Genomic DNA, 24,095 nt, shown 5'->3' on the forward strand with positions numbered 1-24,095 from the left:
TAATGGAATATTACTGCAAGAAATGCAAGTTGATTTCAGAGAATCCTGGGTAGTACGGAGTGATGTGGAGAGTAAAGTGACTACTCACTTAAGCAACCAAAAGAATTTATACCATGATGACAAACAATTTTAAAACAACTAAGAACTTTGAATAATGAAATGTTTCCTAAGGACTTATAATGAAGCATGCTTCCATTTCCTATCAGAGAAGTGGTGAACCAAAAACATATAAAAATATCATATTATTTTTTCACATGTCCATTTTATGGATTTATTTTGCTTGGCTCTGCCTATGTGTTACAAAATTATTTTTTTCTACCTCAATTTATGAGGTGGAGGATTGAGGGAGAGAGCAATAGGGAAGCAAAAAAGAGGGGAACCATAAAATATTTTTAAAATAGAACAGAATAGAAAGTTCAATTGGAAGCAAAAACAGAATAGTTTTGAAGAAATCTGTGGGTGGAATATATTATTTTTTTTAAAAAGCAAAGCAGCAGGAAGTGTAGATTCATGGTTTCATATAAAATTCTCTTTTGTTTTATGCTGTGTATACAGAAATGTCCCCTTTTTAACTTTAAGTTGAAAATTTTAAATTTGTTTTAAAAAAGAACCCCTCTGAAACAAAAAATAATGCAATATCCCTGAAATAAAGATGGATTATTTCTCATATGTAAAGGAAAAGCTGAGAAGGCATTTCTTCCATCAATTGATTTCCTCTCCAGACTCAAAACTAGGCACATTCTTCCTAAAGTGCCTCAGGTCTGGGAGCCATCAGGCCATGACCCCTTGACAGAGTCATACGTGGTAGTTAAGGTGGGCACAGAGTGGCCCTTGGCAAGATGTGGCTGCCCACTCAGTCCCCTTTGCATGACCTCTCTCATCAATGTCCCTTATCTATGGAATATACATGATTATTATTCCCCCTAGTCTCAGAAGGAATAATGCAAGAGCAAAATACCTGTACCCTAATTCCCCAAAACATCACCAAAAGATCAGACCCTCAAACCCTATTCCAAAAGATTATCATGGGTTAACTTTTACTTAGGTACATAATCCCCAGTGAAACCATAGCTACTGGCCAAGCCCAAAACTTTCCCACTCACAGAAACCTATTCTCATGGAGCCAACACACAAATCAATCATAAAGGCATATACATAACGTACAAGTACATCAAGCTTCAATATGCCTCAGTGACTCGACTTCACAAACCAGTAACTCAGAAACTCCCTGAAAAATGATCAGTGTCTAATATTAAATCTGAATTGTGTTCCCAGTACCCCTCAACCTCAATGATACGATTGTTGAATTGTCTTTTAAGAACTGCTAATTAATTATTCCATTTTATTAAAAGCAATAAGTAATTTCCCCTGATTGTAAGCTCAATACTTCTCACAGGGTAATGAGAAAAGTAAGCCACCTGTGATGAAATGATTTATCTTGTATGCTGTCTGTAATCACAATATAAGAACATAGAATGTTAATCAAGTAATTTGTTAAAAGTTAATGTATCATTTTTCCAATTATTTCCATTTAGACACGTGTGTTAGGTAATGTATCTGTGTGCCAAGAAAATGGGTATAAAATAAACACTAAGCCTGAGGATGGTGGAGCAGCTATCAGATGCAAAGCAGTCCCATAGCTATAATGATTAAGCTATCTTCCGTTTATTATTTTTTTGACTGATCATTTACCACCTGTCAGAAACCCCTGGAGTTGCTCACCAGTAAGGGTGGACCTTGCCCATGGCACCTCAGCTTTACTTGAAAAATGTCTTTCAATAAGTCTCACTAGAGTACTTAGATTTTGTGGATATTTTTCATTTCACTAGTATGACATCATGCTTACCCACCCATTTAGTGGATGTTGCTGCTAAGTGGTAGGGAGACAGGATGTTGCTGCTAAGTGGTGGGGAGACAGGAAGTCTTTACAAAACTTAACTAATTTGTCTCCTACTCAAATAAAAGTTTCTCAGTTCCCACCTCTTCAACTGGTGGACATGCAAACTCCTATTATGACTACAGAGGCCACACCAGAAGTAAGGCCGCGAAGAGAGGGAAGAGGCACTATAATTCTAAGGGTTCTTGGCTTACCTATCTATTGACAGCAGCTGAGTGGTGGCAGGAATGGTAGATCCATTCCCCACAAAAATATTTCTAAGGGTCAAAATGGAAGTAGAGTAGTGGTCTGAAAGGTGGGATATGGGAGAACTGTTGTTTCCAGGGCTGCTGGGCACATGGTCCTCAGCTTGTATCTACCAGGATCTAAAGAGTGTGACTGTAATGATTTAATCTGCCTGAAACAAACTATCAACTTACCGTGAGTCCAAAGGAGAGGTTCTTCAGCTAAACTGACATAACTATTCTATTGGAAGCAGCTAGCTGACAGGTGGTCTTGATAGGGACAGAAGGTCCCTTCTGTCCAAGGGTTACTCACCTCACTGATGATTTCATGGGCTATGATGGAAGCAGATCTATTGGATCTGGTAGCCATGGCTATCCTTAGCAATCTTCACCTTATCTATCAGTGGCAATTGGTTGAAGGTTGGTAGAAACAAAGATAGCAGACCCCTTCTCTACAAGGGTTGCTCCCTTTAGTATTAGGTAAAAGGACTATCACTATGGAACACTGCATATATCAGACTTTTTCACTGGAATTCTGAATTTTAATTTTTTTACTGAATTGGTTTTTTTCTGTTATTTTACTGAATTGGTTTTTTTCTGTTATAAAAGATGACTTTCTAAAGGTGTGAAGGGCAGGAAGAGAAGGAATGTATTGATAAAATAGTAGGATAAATAAAAGACATCATTAAACAGTTTTTTAAATATGTATTGTTGTAAAGTTGATCCATCATGGACATTTTAGTTGATCTTATGCACACCCTCATATTAATGACAAAGCAAACTAAATCAATGTCAACAAAACTGAGGTAAAAATTCAGTTTCTGCTTCAAATTTAAAGGTCTTTTTATGAAATGGGACTACCATTTCTTTATTCCTTTAGGTAAGGTAATATGCTTTAGACTTTAAAGATACTTCAAATTGTGATTCTGAAGGATATAATGAACATAAATCATATCTAAGCTATCTTAACAAAACACCTTTGCTTCTCTTTATGCTTTTATTATATATTTGTGATAAATGAGTGATTTGGGATTATAAAATTTAATATTCATTTATAATTTTGTCATGATACTCAGAAACTGAAAATATTTATTTTACTTTGTCTTAGCCAATAATTAAACCTGGCTGTTTAACAATGATGTATATTCTTTTACAAATGGGAAAATTTCACACAAAGCAAACTAGCAAAGATGACAAAAAATGGGAATTATCAATAGTGGGAAAATTGTAGGATCATTCTAGGAAGCATTCTGAAATGATCCTAAGTGACTAAAATGTCTATACCCATTGATTTAATAGATTCTACTGCTGAATAAATAGGAATATACTCTTAAGAAAGTAAATAATAAAAAGAATAGGCCCAAAATATTTAAAGCTACATTTTTTCAGTTAGGATCAGAAAACCAAACAGATGTTTACTGATTGGAGGATGACTAAACAAGTTGTGTGACATGAATATAATGGAATATTACTGTAAGAATATATGAATATGAATAGATACAAAGTAAGCAAATACAAGAAAACAATATATACAATAGACTACAACTCCCATCACCACCAAAGCATTCAATGCTGTGAATTTGACATCACTAAGTTTAGCCTCAAATAAAAGAATACTCTTTCCCTTTCAGATATGGAGAGTTGTAGCTAAGGAACACTATAAATCATGTGCAACTTTTTCAAACTATTATCCTGAACTGTGGTTTTTGTAGGTTTTTCTTCTTATTCTATGCTATAAGGGATTAGCTCCAGCAAGGGATAGAAAAAGGTATATATATTAAGAATTGTAGAGGATATAAAAACAAAAGATATGAAAACTTTTTAAAGTATTTTCTTTGATTAGAATATGAGAAGGTAAAAATGCTACTCTTGGCAAGCTTTCTAGGAATAGCATGATGACAAATCTATTTGTCTGATTCTGTGTTTGTTTTATGATGTCAAGGAAGACATATTTGAGAGAGCTGGGAGTATTTGTTAGCTCTAAAAGTTCATCAAATTCTACTAATATATCCCCATGACACTTAATATTGCTTCCAAAATTTGAGTTAAACATTAAATACCTGTTCATCACAGTCAGATTCCAAAAAGGAAGGGTCTTTACGTAAACAGTTATCAAATCCATGCTCATCACTTTCATTAAGACATTCACAGCCAGCTTTGTTAATAAAGGGCATTAAATCCATCTGGAAAAGAAATTAAATTAAGACTTTAAGTAAAAGATCTAATACTTTAAGACCATAACAAAAAGTTAGGGGGGAAATGAGTATAATATTTCTCATTATTTTTTAAAGGGAATGTATACATAATTTGTAATGATCCCATACTCTTCCCTCATCTTAACTGCTGATTGAAACACATCGTTCATTACCAGATACCACCCGAGGACCCCAAATATATATAAAAATCAAAATGTCTGCTAAATATTACTATAAACATTAAACAAATTTGATACTTAAAAATACAACTCTACTCAACAAGTACATCATTTAATTCTACAGAACAAAACAGTTTTCATCTATGAAAAAAAAATTCCCCACTTATGTTGGGTACTATTTGCTTATCTTGACTACAAGAGTACTAAAAATTAAAATTTAATGACCCACTTAATAACAAACTTATTTGGAAACAACTGTAATAGGGAAGGTTTGGGGAAGGTTAAACAGATGGGATCACAACTCACTAATCCACAAACTGCAAATGATTTAATTATTCTCAAATTTCATTCTAGAAGACTGAAGTAGCAATGCAAATTAATATCTCCCTAGGATCTTTAAAAATCCTCTTTTTCCCCCCCCTTAGCCAAGGCTCATGACAGACTAAAATAAGTCAAATTCAACAGGATCAAGTGTAAGATATATAAATGTATTATATGGTTATTTAAAAAATCAACTTCATTAAGTACTGGATAGAAGAAATGATGAAACAAAATTTCCTATTAAAAAAGACTAAAGGTGGGCAAATGCTAGAAACTTTCACAGTTAGTACAGGAATAAAGCAAAAATGACCCCTTTCTCTACTATTATTTTAATCAATTTTAGAAATACTAACAATAGCAATAAGAAGAAAAATAAATCAAAAGGTATAAAGATCAGCAAACGCAAAACTATCCCTTCTTGATGATGACATAATGGTTTACTAAGAAAATCTTGAGGTATCTATAAAGTAATTAAGACAACTGCATCAGTAAAGTAAAATAAATTCACAAAAATCAACACCTATACAGTAATTAAAAATTCCAGGAGGCAAAAATAAAAAGGGAAGTTAATTTAAAATAGCTATAAAATGAATGAAATATTTAAGACAATCTATTAAAGTATACTCAATACCTATTTAGTAACAAATATAAAACAGTTTAAACAACAAACAACTTTTATTATATGTGCTGCCGCATCCTGCCAAAATTAATTCACTGAATTGGTGCTATGTCAAACTGCAAAAAAGGATACCTTGGAAGTAGTCAAATTATTAACAAAATTTGGAGAAACAAAAGAGCTAATTAAAAGAAGGGGAAACTACCTCTAGATGTGTGCATGTGTATATAAAAACAGCAAAAAGCAGAAATAACACAATTCAATAACCCTTGTGTTCAATAAACCCTTAAAAATTAATTAAGAAATTACTCTTTATCTGGCTAAAAATGCTTAGAAAACTGGAAAGCAATTTGGCAAAAATGAGATTTAAAACCATCTTATCACATTTCATAAGAAATTTTGAAAAAACATGACACAAATATGAAAGATTTTATTTTAAAAAGCAGATTGTGTTATTTCTCACAGCTATGAGTTGAGGGTCAAATTCTTAACCAACAAAAGATAGAGGCAATTAAAAACTAATTATGATTACATGAAATTGAAAAGCTTTTGTGTAGAGAAATTTAACCTAGCAAAGATTTTAAGTGTTGGGAAGATGAGGAGGCTTTGTATCAAATATCTCTGATAATGGTCTTGACATCGAAAATAAAGAGCAGAAACTAACAAATATGTACTGCCAAAAGCATATTCCTCAATAAATGGTCAAAAGATATTAAGAACAAACTCTCAAAAGAACTGGAAACCATTAAACATCACATGAAAAAAGTACCCAATCACTATTTATAAGAAATAAACAAATCAAAATAACCTGAGGCTTCATCTTATACCCAGAAAATTTTAAAAATGCAAGAAAAATGAAAGAATCAATGTTGAAAGAGTTCAGAAAAAAACAGCAAACAGAGAGCAAGTATTTATCGAGCATATACAATGTGATGGGTGCAGTGTGAAGTTTCTATTCTCAAGGATCTCATTTTAATGGAGTAGACAATATACCAGTAAGTACAGAGTAGATAGAAAGTAATTTTAGAGTGAAGGCAATGAGAAATGGGAGGGAACCAGTAAAGGCCCCTTGCAGAGAATGGAATTTGCTACTTATTTGGATTATAGCATGTTGAGGAGGAAGGTAAAGAATAGGAAAACTGGTAAGGTTGGAAGGAAAAGGGCTATAAAGGGCTTTAAGGCCAAAAGACTTTATATTTGCTTCTAGAAGAGTCACCAGAGTTGCTAAGAGGTGCTGACATGGCCAGATCTATATCTTAAGGAAAAGAAGCAGAGTGGAGCATGAATGGAAGTAAGGAGAGACTTGAGACAAAGAGAACAATTGGAAGGATAGAGCAGAGTCCAGGCAAAAGGTGATATGGGCCTGAACTAGGGTGGTGCCTGAATGAATGGAGAGAAGAGGATATGAAGGTAGATTGTGGTATGAATATCAAAATTGTGAACCTGGGTAATTAGGAAAATGAGAAGAGTTAAGTTAGGAAGAAGAGAGGCTTTAGGAGTGAAGATAATGAGTTGTTTTGAACATGGTGGATTTAAGTTTAAGAATTTCAGCATTCAAAGATACATAGAACATTGTCAATAATGGCAAGAACAAGGATATGGCTTTTAGTTTTGAGATATCCAAAATGTGGCAAGTGACTAGGGCTCTGGAGAGAAACAGGAGCTGAATATAAAGATCTGAGAATTATTGATGAAAAAACAAAAATTTAAGGAAGCTGATATAAATATTAAAAAAGGATAATATAGTGAAAAGAGGGTCTAGAATAGAGCCTTCGAGACCTCCAATATTAATGGGGGTGACATATATGAAGATCTAGCAAAAGAGACTGAGAAAGAGTTACCAAAATGCTTTGTATCTTTACAAAAACTCTGCAAGGGAGCAACTATTATAGAAAAATTTATAGAAAATGAAATTTTAAAAAGTTAAATGACTTTCCCAGGGTCCCACAGCAAATAAGAGTATGATGGGGGACTGGGATGTGGGTCTTCCGGATTCCAGGACCAGCACAGTATTCATTGGCACCCCCTCATGGTTTCCAATTAGAATGTTTGTTTTTTTTTTTGGTCCAGGAGGACAACAGTTATCAGCAGTGTCAAAAGCTGCAGAGAGGCCAAGATGGATGAAAATTGAGAATAATTTGGTTACTGTTAAAAGAAAGTTCCAGGGGGCAGCTGGGTAGCTCAGTGGATTGAGAACCAGGCCTAGAGATGGAGGTCCTAGGTTCAAATCTGTCCTCAGACACTTCCCAGCTGTGTGATCCTGGGCAAGTCACTGAACCCCTATTGCCTAGCCCTTCTGCCTTGGAACCAACACACAGTATTGATTCTAAGACGGAAGGTATGGGTTTAAAAAAAAAAAAGTTCCAATGGAATGATCCAGGTCTGCAACCAAAATGCTGAGTCTTAGGGAAAAAAAGGGGGAGGCTCCTAGTGAAGATGGCTTTCTCAAGGAGTTAGCTATAAAGGGGAATAGACATAATGAACTATGAGTTATGGGAATGGTTGTATTAAGCAAGGGTTTTTTTAAGGCTATGGAGACATAGGAGTGCTAACAGGCCATAGAAAAGGGATTTTTTTAAAAGGATATTAAAGATTTTAAAATGGGGATGGTGGTAAAGGGGTGCAATCTGCTTTAGAAGGGAATGGGTATGGTTGTAATGGAACACTTATGCCATAAGAAATGACAAACAGGATGATTTTTTAAAATTTACAAAGACTTGTATGAACTGATGTAAAGTGAGAAGAACTAAGAGAATACAGTATACAATAACAGAAATATTATACAATGATCAAATATGAAGGACTACACTATTATCAAGCAAAGCAAGGACCCGTAGCAACTTCAAGGGACTCATCATGAAAAATGCTATCCACAGAGTATAAATGTAGATTGAACTTAACTTTGTGAGCTTTTTTCTTACATGTGAAATGTCTTTTTCACAACATGAGGAATAAGGAAATTTGCATTGCATGATAATACTGCAATAACCTATATCAGATTGCTTATTACCTGGGGAATAGGGAGAGTAGAGAGGGTAGGATGAGAATTTGGATTGCAAAATGTCAGAAAGCAATTGTTAAAAAAAAAAGTTTCTACATGTAACTGAAAAAAACAAAAGGAATAGAAAGTACAAAAACAAAAGAATATAGATGAAATCATAAAAACCACTTCTTCAGAGACAGAAGTAAAGGAGATATTGGGGAAAGATAGCCAAATGTCATGAGAAAAGCAGAAGAGAAAAGATAAAAATGGCAGCAATTTGCTGATGAAATATGAGAATTTTTCAGTGAAGAAGGTAGGGGAGTTGAGGGATTTTTTTTTAATAATAATTTTTTCTGGGTTATACATGTATTATCACATAAAACGTACTTCCATATTATTTATTTTTATGTGAATAATCTTATAAAATGAAAACCCTCAACAAATACCCAAATAAACAAGTGATAAATCAGGTTTTCAACTGCATTCCTAAACAGTTCTTTCTCTGGAGGTAGATAACATTCTTTTTCATAAGTCCCTCAAAATTGTCCTAGATCATTGGATTACTGTTGGTAATAAAGTCGATCACATTTGAATGTTTCATATACTGCTGTTACTGTGTATAATATTCTCCTGGTTCTGCTTTTTTCACTCTGCATCACTTAATGTAGGTCTTTCTGAAATCATTCTGTTCATCATTCTTTATAGTAGGACAGTATTCCATCACCATCATATACCACAATTCATTCACATACCACAATTCCCAACTGAAGGACATCACTTTGGTTTCCAATTCTTTGCCACCACAAAAAGAGTAGCTATAAATATTTTGGTATGAACAGGTCCTCACCCATTTTTAAAAATTTCTTCAGGATACAGATCTGTATTCTTCAGGATATAGACCTAGTAGTGGTATTACTGGGATGAAAAGATATGCATTATTTTATAGCCCTTTGGGCATAATTCCAAATTGTACTCCAGAATGGTTGGATCAGTTCACAAGGGGGTTGAGGAATCTGGAACAATTTTTGTTGCAAAGAGGAAAAAGAGTCAATTAGGGAGGTATCAAAATATTGCCCTAATACAGTGAGGGCCCAGTTGAGATTATGTAATATATATTAACAGAGGACCCAATCAGAAATTCTGATTCACCAGCTCCATTCAGGACCTTGTGAATAAAAGCAAAGAAGGTAGATGGTTTTGGTAAAGATAATCAGTAACTTGACAGAAGTCAGGGGATTCAAGATTAGTAGATATTACAGTGTTACCGTTTCACCAAAAGGTAGATACAAGAAAAGGAAAGAATAGTCAGAAAAGGGTGATAGCCTACAAAAACACTAAGGAGTGGAGGAAATGGAGAGAGGATAAATGATGGGACTGGGGCTGTAAGGCATTTAGAAATGTGTAATGATGGGGGCAGCTGAGTAGCTCAGTAGATTGAGAGCCAGGTCTAGAGACAGGATGTCCTAGGTTCAAATCTGGCCTCAGACACTCCCCAGCTATGTGACCCTGGGTAAGTCACTTAACTCCCATTGCCTAGCCCTTCTGCCTTGGAACCAACATACAGTATTGATTCTAAGATGGAAGGTAAGGGTTTAAAAAAAAATGTGTAATGATAAATTAATGGATGTTGAATTCCTAGATATAGACAAAGAACATTGTGGGCAATGACAAGAACAAAGGTATGAACTGTATCTGTGTATAGCACAAGTGAAGAGTAAATTGTAAGAATTGAACAGGATTCAGATAGGATAGTTGAAGGAGGAACAACATGTTGAAATCTCTTAGTATAAAGATAGGCACTTGGAGTAGAAAGGAAAAAATAGTTGGGCTGAGCTCCCTGAGGGGGGAAGAGGCACTGTGAAGTGGTCGAACTATTGTGGAAAATAATATGAAATTAATCAAAACCAAAAAACCAAAACATTCATAACCTTAGCTCCAGAGATTCCACTGGCTTTCTTAGGCATAAGTTCCCAGGAGAACAATGAAAAAGTCTCATATGCACCAAACTATTTACAGCAGTACTTTTTATAGTAGCAAAGAACAGGAAATAAAGCAAATGATGACTAAATAAATTATGGCATAGAAATGTTATGGAGTATTATTATGCAGTAAGAAATGATGCATATGCTGAATAAAAAATTAATTTCCCCCACAATATTAGAGCATCCAAGCCTGATCCCAAAGAAGAGATGAGAAGACTACTCACCCCTCCACTTTCTTTGAAGAAGTAGGAGACCATGGGTGTGGAAAACTACATTTAATGTCAGTCTTTTGGGATATATTGATTAGTTTTTGAAATTTTTGTTTTCCTTTCTTCCTTTAACTCTTTATTAAAAAGGGATGACACTCTCTGGGAGGGGTGGAAGGAGAGATACAGTGGAAAATATAAGTTGTTATAAAAACAAAAGATTCATAAAAGACCTAAGAACTAATGAGTTGACTCTGATATGATTGTAAAAATAGCATGTTACTGAACTTCATTAGTAGAAGAAATATTCAATTATGAGTGGCACATTTTAGGAAAGAATGGAGTACTTATTCAAAAAAGGAGAACCAGAGTGTGTAAGGAGAAAACCATGCCACAATAAACATAGTTGAAGAAATTAGAGATATTGAGCTTGGAAAAGATACCACTTGTGTGTAAACATAATATCTCTTCAAGTAACTGAAGGACTGAGTTGTGGGGGAAAAGGGAGTTTATACTTGTTTTGCACTGTCCTAGAGAATAGAACTAGAAGCAATGTTTGGAAGTGAGAGGTCAATCTTAGTTGCAGAAGGAAAAATTTTCTAACATAATAGAGTTATTCAAAAGTGGTGCAAACCACCTCAGGGAATGGTTCATTCTCCACTGATGGAGGTAGAACATTTGTTCTTATATGACAAAGTGAAGTTCAGGTGTGTGTTAGTCTAAGACCTCTAGTCCTTTCCAACTTGAGATTCTATAATTATGAAAAACTAAGACTAAAGTGTTTTTTTTCACATTTAGTCACATGTCAAAGACATGGCAAAGTAATAACATTCTCTCTAATACTCCAAAAACCACACCTGATAAAGTGAACTAAAAAACAAATTTTCATTAGAAGTAATCATAAGTTCACTGCTTTTTTTAGAATAAAATGACAATTTATATATATAAAGGGAAGAAGAGTACTCATGGGAAATGAGTAGATTTAGGGAGTTAAGCTATTTGAAGGTATAGGAAAAAAATCCCTAACAACATTTGTAAAATATTATTTATGTTATTACAAATTTCCTAACAATAATCTTATATAGTTTCATTTAAGCTATATCCAGTGTAATCTCAGGGTTCCAAGAAAGCATCTGCAATAAAGTACTATTTACTATCAAGGAGGAACATTTTATATAAGGATCTTCTAACAATTTCTAGATTCCATTAAAATAATTTATTAAGGATTAGGTGTCCAGGCATGAATAAACACAAAATTAAGTTCTGCAATCTTCAACATTTAGAAGTCATTTTCCTAGTACATCATTAGTATCTGTTTTAAAAAGAAAGGGGGGTGGGTAGGTATTAATAGTACAGGAAATGCATTTTAAGATAAAAGCCTTCATTTATGTTTACTCTAAAAATAGATGAATAAAGTTTTTGAGGGTTTTTTTTTTAATCAGTTTCTAGAATTGACAATGTTTTCGGCAACAGAGGCAAAGTACAATTATACCATGGTTCAGATCTTACAGCCATTATTATTGGCTCAAAAGAACTCTTCTTAATCACATTCTTGAAGTCAGAACTGAAGGAAAAGGAAACCAGAAGAAAAACCCTAAGAAAAACCCTTGGGCTTTAAAGGCATTAAATAGTACTTCCTTTTGAATAAGGTATGTGATAAGGTTGTTCCTTTAAGATAAAGACAAGTATTTTATATAAGCTGTTCTGTGGTTCAAAATCATGCTGTTTAAAATATTTTGAGCAATGTTTAATAAAATCTAGAAAGCATTTGTAAAGTAGAAAATTGCATCTATTACACTTAAAGAAATGAGGTAATTTTCCCCAAATTACAGAATATATAGATATAACAATATCATATATTTATATAAAGTGTTCAACTTCTCTACTTTTAGACCAACTATCATAATGCTTTAAATATCCTAAAAAGGGGAAGAGGTTTCCATCATAAGAGATATATATCCAAAATTTATCTACCTTGTCCAAAACTACACAATTACTTAATAAAAGAAGCATGAATTTATTATAAGCCTCAAACTCAAACCCCAGGATATGGAATTTTTTTTTCATTCATTACTTACACATACATATAAAATTAAACTGAGTAAAGATATCAAAGAAAATATTCATATAAATTCATTGGCACTTCAATAATAGATACACTCCATATTTAACTATGAATTTTAAGTGTTGACAGTGATATTTACACAAAGGATGTTACTGCACTTAACAATATTTATGAAACTTACAATTTAGTTGAATATACCATAATAAAAAAAAAAAAGAAGCAAATATTCATCACATTAGAACATATATTATTCCTCATTCTGTTTTAAGGGGGTTTGTCATTTTAAGTCTTAAAACTTTAAAATTAAAATTTTTAAATACTTGCAAGCAAGGAAAAATATCCCCTTTATGAAAAGCTGTCCAAAAGAAACACTTACAATGACATTTCCGAGGGTGTTAAAGCAATTTCCCACTTAAATGTGTTGTTATTATTACAACTGCCAAGAATTCAGGCTGTCCCAAAAGTTGTGGTGCAGCTGTAAGCTCTAGCGGCTCAAAAACTGCACTAAGATTTTTGGGACACCTTGTATTTATATATTGGGCATTTATAGTATATAATTTTTATTTTCAACATAGCACAGTATGTGTGGAAGCACAACAAAAGCCTCAATAGCATATATTTCTAGTTTCCAAAGATATCTCTTTTAAACATCAAAACCTATGGGGTAGGGTATCTTTCCCTTTTTACATGAGGAATCTGAGACCCAAAAGTTTGACTTATTTTACATGACCAATATAAAGGAAAGTCAGAACTAGAATCTTATGGCTCTACAGGCTTCCAGGGTTCTCCATAGATACATGCAATATTTTAGAATAAGTATCATCTACAATAGTAGATCAATCAGCTGACTTGGATAACATAATGCTGAGTTGGGTGATGTGATGTTTAAGGAACTGACATTTAAATTGACATTTTAAATGGTTTCTATGCATTACAAAAGTCAGCGAAAATTTTAACTTGAGTCAATAGCCAGTCAAATAATAATATATATTTTCCCCCATGCTAAAGCAAGTTTTACCAAATGTCCAAACAAGGGGCATCCTATGTACTAAGCTCAATTAGCTGTGCTATACAATGGATAACTAGATTTGGCTTCTGAGTAGTGTTAAGAGGTGGTCATACCTCTACTGCAGTGATACACTTAAGTCAAAGTTATGGACCTGAATTTCTATTTTAGGAAGAAGGTAAAACCCAGACCCAAGTTCCTGAAAGGTTGAAACATATCCAAAGGCATGCTGAATTGAAATCATCCTATCAAGGCAATAAGATCCCTCAGAAATTATAAAACAGACTATAATATCCCAATTAGTAGTGATGTAAAAAAGGCAGCATGACCTAGAACAAAGGTGTCAAACTCCCAGCTAGGTTACATATGGTTGCTGCCTGAACCTTATTAAAATATAATTGGGAAATGTTTAACAAAATAAATTAAAATACAATACAATATAAACAATGCTAATTAGTGATTTTCTAAGTCAATATATGACCATAGGAATCAATTACTATTTGGGTTTAACACCCCTAATACAGAATAATAGTAAGAATACTGGGCTTAAGTTAAGAGACAGAAGACTCAAGACCAAATCCTACATTACTCTCTATCTATATAACCTTGAACAATTCAAACTCTCCATCTGTAAAATGAAGACATAATCTTGTACTTTCTACCCCCAAGGGGCTACTCTACAGAAAGCTCTTTGTTAATTATAAAGCAGTGGAAAGAGTTCTGGGCCTGGACTCAAGAAAGTTCACCTTCCTCAGTTCAAATGTAGCCGTAGACACTTACTAGCTATGTGACCGTGGGCAAGTCACTTAACCCTGTTTGCCTCATTTCCTAATTTGTAAAATGAGCTGGAGAAGGAAATGGCAAATAATTACAGGATCTTTGTCAGGACAACCCTAAATGGGGTCAAAGACTGAAAAATGACTGAACAACAGCCACCACTCAACCTCGAGGATTTTGAAAGCGGCATCAGGGAAAGGCAAGAACAGTCTTCAATATTGCAAATGACTGAATCATTTTTTGGGGGCAAGAAAAAAATGGGCATTTATACTAAACTGTAGGCAATATTTTTCAATCTTTTTGGTGTGTTGTTCTATCACTTTTTATTTACTTAAAATACTCTACATGCTCTGAAATTTTATATAAGATTTTTAAAAATTAAACTAAATTAAAAATTTTGCTTTGAGAATTTGGAGGCAATTTCCAAACATACCATAATGTATCTGGAGAAAGCTTAATGTACTATAAGAGATGAAAATCACTTGCTCCTAGGAATCTAGGGCCTCTTAAATAGATACTTCATTTATCCTTCGCACTTGTTGCTTTTATACTTAATTTTTTTTAACATACAAATTTTTGCTTAGTGTTATCATTAGGGCTGTTACACTTATTGGCAGAATAAATGTAGCTCTTGTTTACAAGATTCCAAAGTATTTAAGTTACCCTACTGGGCCCAAATTGTTCAAGTTTTTAAATGTATTTGACACCTCATGGAAAAAAATGAAAACATTTTTAAAGGCGTTTCACATTTCATCTATAACATTTGCATGAAAATAAAATTTCTAATTCTTTAAACTTCATTTTTTCCTGCTAATTTCCTACCTGAAGTCAAAACATTGATATCACAATTAGCTGATGTGTAAAGAAGTATCCCTGTAGCTAAGCAGCAGAACTGTGGAGCTCATAAGACTTTTTCATGCAAACACCCTTAGTAATAAAGGAAGAGAAATAAAAGATGTAAACAACAGTTTACAATGAAAATGATTTCCAAAATTTTCCAAAAGGTGTCACAACCCTGACTTATAAAATACCACACTTTCCTAAGCAGACATTGTACAACTTTATAATAATAATGCACTTAATAAAAACCATAAATAGTATTAGAGAGGAAAGCATAGGTTCCTCACTGATGGCATTTTAAAACAAAAAAATATTGCAACATAAACACATATTTTTGGCTTATTCAGAATTTACCTATGTTAATATAATAGCCTGAACTGTAATCATTAGTTCTAAATAGATATTTAAAATATTTTGATTCTAATGTGGAAATATTGCAATCTGTCATAGAAGCAATGAAAAAATTATTACTTAATACAGCAAAGGTTGGTCAATTCAAGTCATTCAATTTTACCAAGTTCAGAATCCATAAGCATACCTTTCAATAAACCTATAAACAGAAAACTAGTTCTCAATTTTACTTTCTTTCCAGATGAGGGAGATTACGTAAAGACAATGCATGTTTAAGTTACAAGCTACAGTTTAATATTTTCAAGCATCATTTATTAATTCTGTCAGACCTTAAGAAATCTTTAACTGCCTGGTAAATATATTTAATGGTTAAATATAATTATACTGGATATTTTAAATAATTCTTTTTTTTTAAACTCTTACCTTCTGTCTTAGAATAAATACTGTGTATTGGTTTCAAGGCAGAAGAACATAATGAGCTTAGGCAATAGGGATTGTAGCATGTCCAGAGTCACACAGTTGGGAAGTATCTGAGGCTAGATTTGAGCCCACAAACTCCTATCTCTAGGACTGGCTTTCAAACCACTGAGTCACCTAGGTGACTCCTTTTTACCTAATTCTTTAAAGAGTTTATGACTTAAGTATTAATCAACTATTCTGACATGGCAATTAGGTCTAGAATTAAAGGACATAGCTAGATTTTCTTTTTTGTCTCCCTTAAATGATATGCAAAAAAAAAGAAGACGACAGTTAAAAAGAGAAAAATTAAAGCAGGGAAATAGCAGAGGAAGTAGTTTAGTACGTAATGATTGCACATTAAAATTTACAAGTTATTTTACACAATTGTTAAAAAGTGGAAACATTTACTTTCCAAGGCATACTTCTTCACTAACCATGAAAAGATATGCATAGAAAAAGTGTTAAGAAAAAAATGACTATTTAAACAATTCTTTAAAGTAGCAATAAAAAATGACAGAGAAAATCCAACAACTCAGCAAGAAAAATGGTTACCTCATTAAAAATATGAATATACCAATATTCTAAATGAATTTTCAAAATGCTTCTTTGAAAGAAATGAATTACTGAAAACACAAGCCAAGTAAATATTTAATAATCTCTGCAACATGAATAGCTTGGTACTTTAAATAATGTCAGTTAATTCTAAACAAACTATGCCCTTCTACCCTCAACTATCATAAAAGTATGATTTTCTCAAAACTACATACATAGCCTTTGGGGATATCCGTGTCTTCATTGTTTCCAGGGTCGTTTTCTAAGTGTTGCTTAATTTTATCTTCTAATCCCACAGCATCTGCTCCTTGATACTGGTCGATTCTCACTTTGTTTCGAAAAAAGAGAAATGTGGGTGTTGCTGATATATTGTTGGTGGCAGCTGTTCCCTAAAATTCACAATTTAGACAGTGTTATGAATTAAAATTCTAAAAACCATTCGGTATTCATATTACCTTTATAAGTGCAAAAAGCTTAATTAGCAAGAACTAAAAACATGTATACAAAAGATTAGGCTTCATTAAAAGATGCCCTTATTCCAATATACAAATTAGAACTAAGTTATCTGTTCTAAAGAGATACCAAATGAAAAGCTTCCCATTGCCCTAAATATCATTCTTTTTATCTCTTCAAAGAAGGTTAAAGGCATTCCCATCACAACATGCTGCACTGGCACCTAAATAATACCCAGAGAGCTAGAGAAAAGCCCCCAGCATATAATGAAAAATGATTAATACATAGATTAATACATAAATACCACACAGGGTTAAACATCATTAAAAGGTACATATTTGTTGTGATCTACATTATTAGAGAGAGCATTCACATCTATTCACTGACAGGTCCATTAAAGTAATGAAGTATGCTTTTTTTTGACTAGTGGACTAGTTTAATTTTATTGACTAGTTAACTCTAAATGGAGAATCTCATATTTTACAGCTAAAGATGACAGCCAACTACCTTATATAGCATACTTTGGGTAAAGAGGGATATTAAAGCACAACTGAATAAAACTTAGTAATCATAAAAACTAAAAGGGAAAAGAGCTAATAACTAATCAAAATTTGTAACAGCAATTAGTATGAACCCTTTATAGCAAAAAAAATTATATTAACAAATGGAAGCTAAAAAAGATAGTCACCTTGAGATTTAATATCTGAAGGTATACTCAAGTATCATGAAGACAAGTCATTATAATATATTACTTTGTAAAACTGAAACAAAGATTTGGTCAATAATCTACTTTAAAAACTTTATCTGAAAAATAAGCCCATTAAAATTGTTCTTTCTAAGACAAGAATGTTACAGTTCAAAAACCTATATTATTAATAAAAAGTAGACCTAGAATGAGTGTTTAACAAATACAGAATGTTTTTCTTTGCATCTCTTCATATCTAAAAACCAACCAAAGCAAATTTTCATATCTAGCAAGTACTAGTGTTTTGAACCAACAGAAGCTATACATCTATATTTCAAGTTAAAGACTGAAATTTATTTTTAAGATTAAGGGGTCTAGCTTCTTGTCCAGAAAAACAAAACTTTTCATTTTAGTATTTCCAGAGAGAACTTCTCCTCAATGTAAAAAGTACAAGTGCATAAGTTCTACAAGCATTGGGCTATCATGTTCAGTTTAGCTAATCAACTACAAATATACAGTGATTCAATAAACAGTCTCTTACAGTCTCTGTTTCATAGATACACAGATAAGTTATTAGTTTAATCAAAAGAATCCTAACAGGATAATCTTCTAATATTTCTATTAACTTAGCCACATATGTTCCTCAGTTTTAACAATATCACTGTTCCGCAAACTATCAAAATAATCACTAACATGTTTCAAAAAAAAATCATGAGTAGAGAAGATATAAAATTAAAACAAGAATTAAAATTTGATACTCAGTTTTTTGAAGACTTTTTAAAATAATGTGGCTATATTTAAAAGCTTTGTACTTCCTTATATTAGTACCTATTGTTTTAGTTATCTTCAAAAGAATACCATGTAATGAAAAATAAAACTGTGAAGGATAATAAGAATATAGCTGGATATCAAACTGATTCCCGAAGAAACTAAAAAAGAACCATAGATTTCGACTTACCTGGCACTGATGAACATCCACTTCCAAAAAAACTGCCTGTGGATACTTATTGCTCAGAGCATTAAAAGCTGGTGCTATTCGTAAACATGGCCCACAGCTGTTTAAAAATAAAGAAAGAAAATATATCTAAGAACCCCACTTCAATTTTTACTAACGTTGTAAAATGTGAAAAGAGACAACAGTGAGGTGGACAAATTTTAGCTAAAGTCAGAGGATATGCTATATTCTAGTCTGATACTAATCAGGTTAGGCGGCTATGGGCAAATTGCTCTCTAATCCTGTTTCCTCATCTTGAAAAACTTTTATTACTTAGCTTATAGAGGCGTTGGTGAGGCTCAAATGCATGCAAAAACACTCTGCAAATTTCATAGCACTACCTTAGTGTCAGATGCTATTATCTGCAAGATGTAAGTAATATATACACATGCACAAGGGTATAGTGAAGAAAGCATTTTGTGAATTCTAAAGACCATAAAATTATATGATATTCTACAACCATTTTTAACAACATTTTCATTAGATCTGCTTTTAGTCTAAGACTCCAATAAAATCTAAACTAAAATTTCAACTTTTGCATGTTTCAATTCTGAAATTCAATTTATAAAACAAGAAAAACAATATGCTGATAACTGTATGTTACTGGCTAATGTCAATGTCAGCCAATATCTAATTTGCAAATACAGTACTAAATTTTGAGAACAGGATATTTGTTGGCTAATTAAATTCATCTCAAACATGAAATACTAAAAACAGATGGCATTGGTGATAATAATTCATGGTACCTTGCAAATTTCTTTTCCTATTAGAATTTTTGCATTAACAAGTACCTTTTGGGTAAAGTATATTAATGAAGTAAAGCTATTATTTAACTCAAATTTACATTTTAGCCACATAAAAGTGAAGCTCTCACATCTTTGCTCATGCTGATTTTGAAATTTCCTCATTCCCTCTACCTTTCATTTCTTAAATTTACCCTTCAAGGCTCAGTTATGATGGTATCTCCATTAAACTTTCCTTGATCTCCCCCAGACAACTCAATTTAACAAACTTATATTAAGCATCTGCTATCTGCAAGGAACTGTGCTAGACAATGTCTGTGTTAGTCATTGAGGAAACAAGGGAAAAAATGGCAAATTTTATTCTCAAGTAACTTTTAATTTAGTAGGAGGAACATAATACATGAACAAATAAGTATAAATAGATTCAATTGGAGTAGATGGAGAGACTCCAGTACTCTAAGAAAAATTAAGGAAGGAGTAAACTCTTTCACTTGAGGGTAGGAAATTTAGAGATGGAGGGAATCATAAGGCAAGATTTTTTCAGAAAAGCTAACATCCAAGCTAAGACTCAAAGGAAGAATAATATTTTAACTAATGGAGATGAAGAATAAATACATTCTGGGCATGAGAAATAGTCTGCACAAATGCAGAAAAATTGGACAATTCAAGGCAAAATTGGAAACAGCTAGTAGTCCAGCTTAGATGAAACTTCTTTAAGAAAAGTAATATGAATTCTGGCTTTAGACATTTCCTAATTATGTGACTCCTAATTAAGTGACTTTGGCAAATCACTTAACTATCATTGCCTAGCCCTTACTGGTTTTCTGCCTTGGAACCAATAGACAGTATCTATTTTAAAACAGAAGATAAGAGTTTAAAAAAAAGAGAGAAGAGTAATATGAATAAATCTGGAAAGGCAGATTAGAGTCAAATAGTAGAGGAGTAACATCCAACAAGTTTGTGGTCTTTATAGAAGTAATTGGGAGCCATTATAATTCTTAAACAAAGAAAAAATATAGTCAGATTTGTATATAAAGGTTATTCTGGAAGCTTTGTGAAGGATGGACTGGAGAAAGGAATGACTAAGGAAGGGTTAAGTAGATGGCCATTATAGTTTAAGTAAGAATTAGTAAGTCTAAATTCATCTCATTTATGCTAAGTTATTATAAAATAATAACACTGGTTATTTTAAATAAAATTGTTTTTCAGGTGACAGAAATACAAAGAATAAATAAGAGTATTTACATTTTTATAAAAACCACAAATCATTTATATGCTCTGGTTGTTTCCTCATTTGTAAGAGAAATGTTGGCCTAGATCCATGATGGCGAATTGATGGGATATATGCCAAAGATGGCTCAAAGAGACCTCTCTGTAAGCATATACAGGCTCCTGATTTGGCCAGCTGGGAGACTGGCCTGCCCCCCCCCCCTTTCCCCTTCCATGCATGGGGTGGGGGGGAAATGCAAGGTGGGAACTGGAGACTCCTTATAGAGCTCAGCAGTGGCTTGGCCAGACTGCATCCCAGTCCAGACCCCAAATACAGGGGTGGGTGGGGCCCTGCATGCAGTCATGGGAAGGACATGGCACCATGGGGAGGCAGGGCACAGACAAGCAGTCGGGGAAGTGGGGCATGGTACAGGGGTCCCTAAAAAGTTCAAAACGGTTCACTATCACTGGCCTAGATTATTAAAGTCATTTCCAAATTTAAAATGCAAAGATTATAGATATGTTTGAATTTCAATTTTGCATTTCCTAACCCCAATTGATTTTCTCCTATTTTTTTTTTTCAATCCTCCTATTTGACAAGTCAGAAATCCCAAGATGGAAAGAATCTTTATTATAATCAAGTGTAAGCCTTCATTTAAAAAAAAAAATTGTGAAGCCCAGAGTTTTTAAATGATTTGTCCATGACACAGAGTAGCAGAGTTAGAACTATAATACCTATCCTCCTCTATCCTAATGTTTAGTTTTGTGCTAAACCATATTTTGCTCTCTTCTAACAAAATGATTTCCCCTCACATTTGTGGGATGAATTTAATTTTAATTCCCATGTTTGCATATTGTTTTTCATTATTTATTTTGAATTTAATCTTTACTCTTAACATACATATTTTCATTGTATCTAAAAACAAGCAAAATTTAACAGCTCACTTTCATTTTGTTGTAATTTGATAGTAAAAATAAAAATATAAAGATTGAACAGTAGCATATTAATGAGAGCAATGGAGAAATGAATCTTGGATGCAAGTAGGCTATAGCATACTACCAACAATCACTTGCAAATAAGATATAACGTAAAGATATGTATGCTTGGACAAGGAGGTAGACCAATTAGTTATATTCAACTAGGAATAACAGTAGGACTTCAGAACTGCACTCTGAAATACTCAAGAAATGTTAAAAACACCTAGATGAAGGCAGGTCCTCCATCAAACAAATATATGTGAGTTGGATGAGAAAGCACAAATTAGAATTTTTAGATTAGATTATGGATTCATCAAAGCCATATATTTAACAACATTGTGCTATTAGGTTAGAAATTATGAAAAGGATGGTTTTAGAAAAACCTGAACTTGTATGAACTGACACAAAGTATAATGAGCAGAATCAGGACAATTTATGCAATAACAATACAGTAAGGACAAACATTTAAAGACTTATAACCTATAACCTTGATCAAGATAATGGTTCCAGGTCCAGGGGACTCTTGAAGGAAACATGCTACCTACTTCCAGATAGAGAGGTGAGAAGACAAAACATTTTTTTTGGACACGAACAATGTATGAATTTGTTTGATTAACCACACACATTTGTAATGAGTTGGGGTTTTTTGCTTTCTCAGTGGGGAAGGAAAATTAGGAATGTGGAAAAAGTAGGAATATTTATTATTATTACTAAAATCATTGGTCCTAAAAGCAAGATGGTTTCTTGTATAAACCTACAATAGCGCACTAAAAAGAGCCCTAGAGGAATGTGAAAACCTACTGTTCAAATCTCAAACTCCTTAATTTACCATATAACCTTGAACATGTCACATAAATTCTTCAAACCTACTTACTTTCTGTTATATTGATGTTTTGTTTTTACATTATAAACATTTATAAATTACCCCCACTTCCTGAGAGATCTCTTGTAACAAAGTGAAAAAGTTAAGTAAGACTAATTACAGTGACCTCACTTCAAAGTGCATGCAACATTTCACATTTGAAGCAAACCACCCCTTAAACTGACTCAAGAAAAAGCTATTTCTCTCCCTCCAATCTCCCATTTCAATGAGGGGGGAAAAACACACACACAGAAAAACATTTTTCTTGTAAATAAGTATGTATAGTTAAACAATACAAATTTTCTCATTATTTATATACAAAAATCTTCCTCATTCTGCAGCCCAAATCCATCAATCGTGACTCTGTAATAGAAGCTGCTTTGATATAAGTTCTCTGGAATCATGAATGATCATTGTACTGATTAGAATTCTTCTAGCTTTCAAAGTTGTTTGTCTTTATAGTATTGCTATTATATCAACTATTCAAGTTTTCATCATCAGTTAAAAGTCCTCAAAATTTTTTATTTTATAACACTAATAAATTGTTGGGGGCAGTTGGGTAGTTCAGTGGATGGAGAGCCAGGCCCAGAGATGGGAGGTCCTAGGTCCTAAGATACTTCCTAGCTATGTGACCCTGGGCAAGTCACTTAACCCCCATTGCCTAGCCCTTACCACTCTTCTGCCTTGGAACCAATACACAGTATTGATTCTAAGACAGAAGGTAAGGGTTTAAAAAAAAAAAAAGGATATCAATTGTTCTTTCAGTCGTTTACTTTCAAGCAGAGCAAGCCCTTCAAGGGCGCAACAGTATTCTATCACATTCAGCTATTCCTCAGTGACTGTACAACCTCTAGTTTTAGAAAATTTCCTTTTCATGGATCACTTTTGAGTCAAAAGGCACACACTGTTTAGTAACTTTTGTATGATTCCAATTTGCTTTTCTGAATGACTGTTACCATACCCAAGTCCAATAACAGTGCTTAGTATGACTGTTTTCCCCCCAGCTCCTCCAATATTTATCATTTTCCTTGTCATTTTTGCTCCTCTGATAAGCATGAGGTAAAATATTAGAATTGCTTTAACTTCAATTTCTTAATTAATAGTGATTTGGAGTACATTTCATAGAACTATAGATGGCCTAAGTTTCTTCTCTTGAGAACTTCATGTCCATTGCTTAGACTATCTAACAGACTATTTGTCAACTAGTTGACAGTCTAAGGGATATATAAAAGGAAAAAAAACATGACCTCAAGAAGTTCACACTCTAATGAGGCAGATATCATGTAGGAAACTGGCTTCCAGGGCAACATCTCTCCTACAATTTATATGTTCTTAGAGAATGCTAAGAACAGTGATGGAAAACTTTTTTGAAGGGCAGGTGAGGTGAGAAATGTACTCGGGGCCAAGGGGGAGGGTAGTAGCCGGGCCCCTCCTCCCTCTGGCTTTCTTGTAACAAACTCTGTTGAACTCTGTGCTGGGGTGACTGCAGATATGTGCCTATTGAGAGGGCTCTGAGGG

The 24,095-nt window shown here is 33.4% G+C and overlaps 1 protein-coding gene across 4 annotated transcripts in view; it reads right to left on the reverse strand.

The window, feature by feature from the left end:
* The window catches only part of TXNL1 (thioredoxin like 1), a 47,750-nt gene that overhangs the window by 17,217 nt on the left and 6,438 nt on the right, over nucleotides 1–24,095 (reverse strand). For all 4 annotated transcript variants that reach the window (XM_007487540.3, XM_001366609.5, XM_007487539.3 and 1 more), the window contains exons 2-4: nucleotides 18,750–18,846; nucleotides 16,869–17,042; nucleotides 4,182–4,304 (exon numbers count right to left, since the gene is read on the reverse strand). In XM_007487540.3, coding sequence (XP_007487602.1) covers nucleotides 4,182–4,304; nucleotides 16,869–17,042; nucleotides 18,750–18,846 — 394 coding nt within the window. The remainder of the gene's footprint in view (nucleotides 1–4,181; nucleotides 4,305–16,868; nucleotides 17,043–18,749; nucleotides 18,847–24,095) is intronic.

The sequence above is a fragment of the Monodelphis domestica genome, chromosome 3, assembly GCF_027887165.1.
Source record: "Monodelphis domestica isolate mMonDom1 chromosome 3, mMonDom1.pri, whole genome shotgun sequence".
Classification (NCBI taxonomy): Eukaryota; Metazoa; Chordata; class Mammalia; order Didelphimorphia; family Didelphidae; genus Monodelphis; species Monodelphis domestica.